Raw genomic sequence first — 8,808 nt, 5'->3', positions numbered from 1 at the left:
AATAACACTTGACTAAATGTTATAGTCGACGACTAACATTTGACTAAATGTTAAATATTATAGTCGAGGACTATTCGGTCTCTTGTGGTGAGCCTCCTCATTATATAATTTGTTTCTGACTTGTCGGCAGTTTAAAAAATCGCTCTCAGTGTTAGAATATTGTGGCGGCCATTATTAGGCGGAAAGTAAATGTAGGCAACGAGCAAGATTAGACCGTTTGTACCTGTATCCAGTAGGTAATAAGCTGGTCCTAGGTCCAAACCCAAAACTTATACGGACTTCACAAAGGTCGTGAGGTAGAATTAGTTGTGTTTTTCCAAAAAGCCGCTAGTTTTAGGATAGTCATATAAGAATTATAAAGCACTTACCAGATTGGATCTAGATTGATTAATACAAGCATAGATCCACTGAATTAATAGCCTTGTTAATCACAACTATTTAAGTAAGCCTATTGAATACAGTGATAAGCATTGCAGAAGCATACATGGTACGATGATATTAAATTATTAGTAGTAAAAAAACTTGCATCAGAAACTTAATGCTTAGAGTAGACAAAAAGCCACAATTTGATTGGAACTTGACATTTCTATGTGCAGCACTTATCCCAGCATAAGCTGTTAAGCACTTGTGATGCCATGAAGGTGTGAGTTCAAAAGTATCACTATATACAGCAGGGCTTTCAAATAAGTGTTTATATGATTGCAAATGATATATTCTGTAAATCACAAACCACTAACTATTCATAAGCTTCAGTTTAAACTTCAGAAACTTTAATTTCATTCAAAAAGCGTCTATTAATGTATAAGAAATAACTACCAAATTCAGTGGGATTTCTAAATAAATAGAACTGGACTAAGTCAGAAATAGAACAATAAAATTTGACTTGCTACCCTACTTCTATATCAGAGCTCTTCCATAGGCTCCAAACAAATCAGTGTTGTGTAAACAAAGGGGACTGGATTAAAAAATCTATGCCAAAAAGGGGATTAAATATGACATAGGCTGCAATCCTAATATACCCAAACACCTAGGACTTAGTTCTGACAATGTGATTGCACTCTTTTAGTAAATGTGTATAATTATCCATCTTCAGTATTTCCTGAAATTAAGGCTTTAAAAATCTGCCTTCCTATGTCCTGCAATGTCAATATACCAACAAAAAGTATAGTCATTACTGACATAGAACCATACTGATTAAGACCTTCACCATTTCTGGAGATACTGGGGACTGAACCTGGATGTTTTGAATACAAAATATGTGCTCCACCATAGAACTCTGGCCATTCTCCTTTCAATGGTTTGATTGATCTATTTTGTTCATTTCCATTACTATTGTTTCTTGTAACCATCAGAAAGTCATGACTTTTTTTGCCTGAAATGACTGTTGTTATTAAACCCTGAGAAGTATATAAATCAAAGATGTGATAGTAAGCTGACTAGTGAGCACATTATTGAAATGAAGCAGTGGAGCAACCTTTAAGGAATACGCACATGTGCAGTGGAAACTATTCGGGGGGGGGGAGCGGGGGGAATGCTTCAGCTGGAGCAAACACCTGGCTATCAATCACAGCTCAGGCTTGGAAGTCCTGCCCCTTTAGATTTTCCCAACCTGGTCCCAGGCGGATGTTTTGGATTACAGTTCCCATTTTCAATTAGCATTGATCATGTTGACTGGAATTGATGGAAGTTTCAGTTCAAAATATCTGCCTGGCATCAGGTTCGAGAAGTCTGAGATTTACATTTCCATACTGCCTTAGGTCCTAACAGTTTGAAGTAGTGTACAACATTACCTTTTTATTTAGCCACTTTATCCCCGGGGGTTACAACAGCCCTAAGAAGTAGGTTAAACTGAGAAAGACCCAGTGTCATCCAGTGAGTTTCACGGACCAATAGAGATTTGGAGCCGTGCTGCTTTAACATTCTATGACCACTAGACTGCGAGCCCACATGCAAGACCTCTTCGTCCGTATTCAGGGAGCTGCAGTCCGTATATGCCCTGTTTTAAGGGTTGCTCAGCTTTATCGCCTGACATGGATATTCCCTCTGCACAACGCCCTCCCGCCGCACAAAACGGCGGTTAGGTTGCCTGATCCGCCCACTACGTTAGAAAAGGCGGATCCGCCTGAGGTGAGGTGGGCGTCACGTTGTGTCCCTTGCCGCTGCGTTCTCGGGTTTGGTCAGGAAGAGGATCGAGGTGGGCGCGATGCCGGGCGTGCAGAGACGAGGCGGGGGAAGCTCCCTCGCTGGATTCCGGCGAAGCGCCAGGGATGGCGAGGCGAGCGCGGAGCGGGTGCCTCAGGGCCTAATCCGAGCAGCCCGAAAGAGCGGCCAGTTAAACCTCTCTGGCCGGGAGCTGACTGAAGGTGAGAGCGGCTAAGGCGAGGATTGCAGCGGCTGAGCTTCGTATGTTATTCACTTTGGGCGGAGAGCCTCAACACAGCGAGGTCAAGGGCCCCATTGCACAGGCCCAGTCTTTGATTCTGCCTTCCCTTTGGAGGGAAGAGGGCGGTTTGCATTCGTGGGGCTTACGGAATGGGGATGATGCTAAGAACAGAGCCTTTTCGTTCCCTTTTTTACGGCACAGAGTTTGGAACATGTAGGATGGGGCGTTTGAATGGTATGAAAAGCCGCGCCCGTGTCTCCCCTTTCCCCCCTTAATCCTGGACTCAATTTGATGTTCTCCAAAGGTGTTGCACTACAAATCTCAGGATAGCTGACTGGGGAATGATGGGAGTTGTAGCCCAGCAATTCTAGAAGGCACAAGGTTGGAAAAAGGCTGTTCCCCAGGGAAAGCAACTTGTGGTCTTGATGTACAAATCAATAGGTATAACTTACACAGGTGTAATCATGCATTCATTCATTGGCACATAACCGGGTCAGAGAAAAACCCTCTTTTCTAGAAATTGTCATGTGTGCATCCTTGAAATGTAGCTGACACTAACCAGGCACCATTCCAGAGAAAGCTAGTGTTACTGTGTTACATGTAATCCTTTAATGATCAAAGTATGAAAGGACAACTGAGGACTGCTGAGGTGTGCCATCTGGAATGATTTGTTGGTAGCTGGTTATTCTGGAGAATAAATCATTTAAAACCTTCCCTGCTGAGTATTTTGGGCATATGCACACCAGGACATGGACTATTAGGTCAACCGCCTTAAGATGCTTTGGTCTTAAGACCAAAGTTGCTCTCACACTGTTTTACCTTTAGCTTTGCTGAAAAGAGTTGTGGCTCAGAACATCTGCTCTCCATCCTAGTATAGTTTTTGATCACAAGTGCATTTATAACACCGTGAAACCCATGTAAGCAATAGGAGGAAGAGCTTATTCTGCAGCCTGGACGATGGGCTGGGATGAGCTTTAACACCTCCTACTTACTTTATCTTTGGTAAAGGAACAGGAAGGCTGTATTTACAGATAGGATTTGCTGCATTTAAGATAGAGTAGCATGTATGTTGGCTCCAAATTAAGCAAACTTATTCTGAAGTACAATGTGCTTAGCCCCATTGGAGTCTATGGGACTTGCTTGAGGTAAGCCTAGCTTAGGGTTTTGTGTTGCACCTTTTAGAATCTGAGAACTTGAAATGGAGGACCAAGTTAGGAAAAAGAAAAAAAGTTTCTCTCCTTTTCAGATATATGGAAACCTAATATCCTATTCTGCAATTTTGTGAAAGCTTTCAGAGTGTCAGCAATACTAATGGCTGAAGCATGATTTTTGGATGTAGTTATTTATATGGACTTACCATTTTTCTGTGTGCAGTACCTCTGCATGTATGGCGGATAAATTTGGATACTCCAGAAGAAGCCAGCAAAAATCTTTCTTTTGGTGCTGCTGATCGGTGGTGGGAGCAAACTGATCTCACCAAACTAATCTTATCTTCCAACAAACTTCGGTGTCTTTCTGATGATGTGAAACTCTTGCCTGCACTCACTGTGCTGGATGTGAGTACAATAACTTGGATGGATGCTGCATGCATACTGTGCTGGTGAAGAGTGTTGGGGAGGGATTGTGGACTTGGCCTTTTCCATAGAGCTGTAGGAGGGTTACATATAAACTTTACATAAAAATACATGTTTCTTACTCATGCTGGATACATTACTTCCTATGGACTGCATCGGGGGTCTTAACTGATATATATATGCTGGTTTGTTGAGTGTTTTGGTGCAGAGGCTAGAATGGTTGATTTCCAAGTTCAGATCCTTGCTTGCTTCACTGATTAATCATAGGACAGTCTCCATCCTCACTTGCAGGGCTATTCTGAGGATAAAATGAATGCTGCCCTGAGCTCCTTGAAGGTAGGGTGGGAGAAACGCATTTAACAACTTGACTGACTTTGATGGAGACAGAATGGGGAATGTTCAAAATTCTAGGAGGATTTCTGAATCTTGGCATCTGAAATGAAGCTGGTTCCTGTAGTTTTAAAAACAAGTGCCTTTGGCTGGGTTCAGGCAACACGACTTTCCATATTGTAACAACAAACCATGGGATCTCTTCATTATTTGTTTGTGATTAGCAAACCATAACTTGTTGGCATGAGTGGTTTCACAGAGCACGACAACCAAGGGTGCATTGGCAAAGCGTTGTTCAACAATTCCTCAAAACCAACTTAAATTTCATTTAGAGGATTGTTATCATGTTGTGTGAATCCCAGTTTCTGTCCATAATCAGCACTTCAGAAACACGGTTTTGAAATTATAGATCTAAATATTCCAATAGAAAACTTTTCCTGGGGACTGGACTTTCACTGATACAGTAACCCCATGTAGGTTGCAATGCAGTGCAGGCTGTTGGGTCATATGGACCTTCCCAGTGATCATGGCTTTCCTCCTTAGTGCTTCAGTTTCCTTTTTTTCCTTTTTGACTCTGGTTCATCTAATGGTCTTGCCATTAAGTGGCAAAGATTGAAGAAATGGTTAGACATTGGAAACAATAGAATTCTGGTTTAGGATGTTTAACAGTGGCTTGCACAATTGTCATTTGCAAACCTTAAGCTTTTCAGAACTAGATGTGTTCTAGAGCGTTTGATACCTTATTATCTGGAAGAATAAGCATTCTGACAACTTTTTATTATTTTTAGGTGCATGATAATCAACTGATATCTCTTCCTGCTGCTATAAGATCACTGGAAAATCTTCAGAAACTTAACGTGAGGTAAGTATTTTGTACCAATATCATAAAAATGTTTAGGAAGTGAAAATTGTTTTTACGTGCAGATCTTCATTAGTAGAAACATACTAATGTTTCGTACATTAGTAGAAAACAGAGCGAGTCAGAAGGGGTCTCCCGGGCCATATAGTCTGACTCCTGTCTATAGCCAACTCCGCTAACAACATGTCTACCATGTGCATGTCTAGCCTGTCCTTGAACACCCTCACCGATGGGGCCTCAACCACCTTAGTAAGGAGCAAAAGAAATCTTTGCAAGCCCAAGTGTTTTTTCTATTAACAGTTGCTATTTTCAAAGATTGTTATAGTGTATTCCTTCATAACTGTTAGGAAGAGGACTATTTCAGTGGTGGTATTCCAGTTGTGAAATGCCCTCTCCATTATGCATACATTTTGTGTTTCTGGAATCAGGTGCAGACATATTTTCCTAGCCTTCATAGTGAAGAGTGTTGCTTCATTTGTAGAACTTCGCTCTGTTTCTAGCTTTATCTTTGTTTTATCTTGGTTTTATTCTTTTTTTTAATTTAAGGTTTTACTATAATGATTTGCTGCATTACTGTATTTATGATCAAGTTTTGGTTTGTGAAATGTGAAGAGAACTTTCACTAATTAGGTGGTATAGAAATGTTTATATAATTTATTTTGTCAATAGTCATAATAAACTGAAAGAAATACCAGAGGAGCTTATCCAGCTAAAGCACTTGAGAAGTCTGCTTTTACAGCACAATGAATTGTGTCATTTGCCTGATGAATTTGGACAGCTTGCTGGTTTGGAAGAATTGGTAAGTAAAAGGTTTTTGTAATATGTCTGTCCCTTCTTGTGATGGTAACTACTTTATCACCATTTTAGTGATTAATTTATAATGTACCTAACAATTGAATGGATACTATATTTTACTGTTTAATTTTTGTTTCTTCAGGATATTTCCAGCAACCACATTTCTAGTATCCCTACAAGTTTTGCTTCCCTTACAAACTTGGTTCGTCTTAATTTGGCTTGTAATCAGTTGAGGATTCTACCATCAGAAATCAGTGCAATGAAAAGTAAGGAAGTTTTGAAATAATCCTTGATAAGCTTATATTTGTTTTCTGGGGGTGGGGGGTAGATGGGTTTTTCTAGAACATGGTTTGAAAATTACATTGCCATTCTCCTTCTCTTTAAGGAACTTTATTTTCATGTAATGTAAATCTGCACTTATACCCAGCTGAATATATCATAGCCTTGTATTGTTGATTTAACTGAAGCCACCACTCTTTTTTCTGTTGCCTAAAATGCCAGTGTCAAAATCTTATTTGCACACTTGTGAATCATTCCCTATTCAATCTGGCTTGGACACCAAACATTTAACCCCCTTTTAGAAGCTTATTTTTTTTCTTAAAATATACTGGTATATGTGTGTCAGTAAAGCCACACAGTTGATTGCAGTTCTAATATAGATATATATACCTTGACATCCTATAGGTTTAAAACAGCTTGATTGTACTAAAAACTACTTGGAAACTATACCTCCTGAACTAGGCAACATGGCTTCATTAGAACAACTTTATTTAAGGAGAAACAAATTGTGCTACTTCCTAGACCTTCCTTCATGTACATCTTTAAAGGTAAGATTTGTTCTCTGTCATTTTGATGTTTGTGTGTGCATTAATGGATTGTGGTATCGAAGCATAGATTTTTCTTATGCTATTGTAGTTAAATGTTTCTTGTAATTAAGGGAGCAATCCTGCCAGATGGAAGCCTAAAGGTTTTGGAGGCTTCTGGAATCCTAAGCTCTGCTGGCTGCTGCCACCAAGGCAGAATGACAGAGGAGGTAATTGACCCTTTGTCCTCCTTTTCAGCATTTTTCTCTAGGTGGATCTCCACAATTTAGTGGACTTGTACTGCCTAGAATGCAGAGGGAGCTTGACAAGTTTTTGACCCTAAAGACCCTGGTCTCTCCTCCCTCCTTCCTTGCCCCCTTGCACACATTCAGTTTTCTCTACCTATCTCCTTCCAAGGTTGTGCCACTGACCTCAGAAGAGAGCAGTCAGCTTGGCACTTTTTGTGATGGCTGAGGCCAGGAAAGGCGTGAAGATCTGAGTAGGAATTTTAACTGCTGACATCCTAGCTGTATAATCCTAACTCTGTCTACAGCCTGAGAGGTAAAAATCCCCAGCATTATATGACCTTTCAGCATATTTGTAACCTAACTCTCCATCAAGAAAATACAGCTCAAAGTAGCTAACAATCATAAGAAATTAAAACATAGTAAGAATTATAATGTAAAGCAGTTAAAGACAACAATAACAGAGTAAATCAGTACTCAATCCAATGTACCGGTCAATATACAAAAGGTCTGCTTGAATAAAAACAGATGTGCCTGTTGGAGGAAGAAAAACAAGGAGCCATCTGGACTTTCCCTGAGAATGTATTCTTGAGCTCAGTAGCAGCCACTGTGAGAAAGCCCTCAAGTCACCACTAAATGTGACTCCAAAGACAGTATTACTGAGAGGAGGGCTTCCCTCAAAGATCTTAAACCTGACTGCCTTATATGGGAGAAGGTAGACCTTCAGGTAGCCTGGTCCCAAGCTGTGCAGGGCTTTACAGGTCATAACCAGCACTTTAACAAAGCTGTTAAACTGTTGCAGAAAGCAAAGTAAAGCTTTTGTAACAAGTGTGGCCCTGTGAACAAGCTCCCTGCAATGGGCTCCAGTTAAAAGCCTAGCCACAGCATTCTGGACCAGTTGGCATTTCTGAATGGTTTTCAAAGGCAGCCCACATAGCTCGCATTACAGTAGTCCAGACTGAATAAGGAATAAGTAAGCATGGCTAGATTAATCATGTACATTAAACATATATATTAATGAAACTGAGCTAAAAGCTGAGTTTATCTAACTAGGTATTGAGATTAGAGGCTTCACTTGATTTTGGTCTGTGGCACTGGGAACTCAGTATGGCATACAGGTTGTCCAGCTGCATGTATTTAGCCACCTATAAAGCAGTCCTCTATGTGTCAACACAGAAGTAAGCTCCACTGAGTAATGTATAGCTTGCAGCCTTACGTGATACTTTCAAACAGCATGCTTTAAGGGCAGAGTAATGTGACACATGCACATGTTGTATGTCCATCCACATTCTGGGAAAAAAGTTAAATACAGTAAAACTTCCTATCTGCTGTTTCAGTTACTGTGCTTTCACTTAACCATGGTTGACTGCTGCAGTCCAAGAACAAGACTCGATGAGCTGGCCACATGCCCAGTCCTGAGTCTGGCTCCCACCCTGCCCTTGCTGGGGGGAGGGGGGGCAGGAGGGGCACACCATTCCACACCATGCACAGTGGTGGCCAAGAATGGAAGTGTTCTTCATGTGGGCCGTCGGTAGAGAGACACAGCACTGCCTTTGCTGCTTTCCTCCCTCTAGTCCAACCCATGGTGCAGTAGGCCACAAAACTCCACAAAAAAATCCATTTAATTATTGATGGAAAACTCATGAATAATCAAATCTAAGTTAAATCCACAAAAGTCAAGGTTTAATTGTATATAGCAGTGGTTTTCAACCTTTCCACAGCTGGGGACCAGCAAAAACAGGAAAACTGCCTCAGCAGGGCAGAAACAAAAAGCACCATGCACATAATACGGTATTCTGTATATTAGTTTCCAAACACC

General features: G+C 40.8%; 1 protein-coding gene across 4 annotated transcripts in view; it reads left to right on the top strand.

The window, feature by feature from the left end:
- Positions 1–23: 23 nt before the first annotated feature.
- LRRC40 (leucine rich repeat containing 40) overlaps positions 24–8,808 on the top strand; it is a 37,918-nt gene continuing 29,133 nt past the window's right edge. For 3 of the 4 annotated variants that reach the window (XM_044440669.1, XM_044440652.1, XM_044440641.1), the window contains exons 1-6: positions 2,096–2,363; positions 3,758–3,939; positions 5,076–5,149; positions 5,816–5,945; positions 6,084–6,207; positions 6,626–6,768. In XM_044440669.1, coding sequence (XP_044296604.1) covers positions 2,204–2,363; positions 3,758–3,939; positions 5,076–5,149; positions 5,816–5,945; positions 6,084–6,207; positions 6,626–6,768 — 813 coding nt within the window. In that variant the 5' untranslated portion in view covers positions 2,096–2,203. Of the gene's footprint in view, positions 88–2,095; positions 2,364–3,757; positions 3,940–5,075; positions 5,150–5,815; positions 5,946–6,083; positions 6,208–6,625; positions 6,769–8,808 lie in introns of those variants that run through there. The other variant, XM_044440662.1, reaches the window with a different exon arrangement.

Source organism: Varanus komodoensis, unplaced genomic scaffold (assembly GCF_004798865.1).
Source record: "Varanus komodoensis strain SLA01 unplaced genomic scaffold, ASM479886v1 scaffold1, whole genome shotgun sequence".
NCBI classification, from domain to species: domain Eukaryota; kingdom Metazoa; phylum Chordata; class Lepidosauria; order Squamata; family Varanidae; genus Varanus; species Varanus komodoensis.
This window is presented reverse-complemented; position numbering and strand designations above follow the sequence as displayed.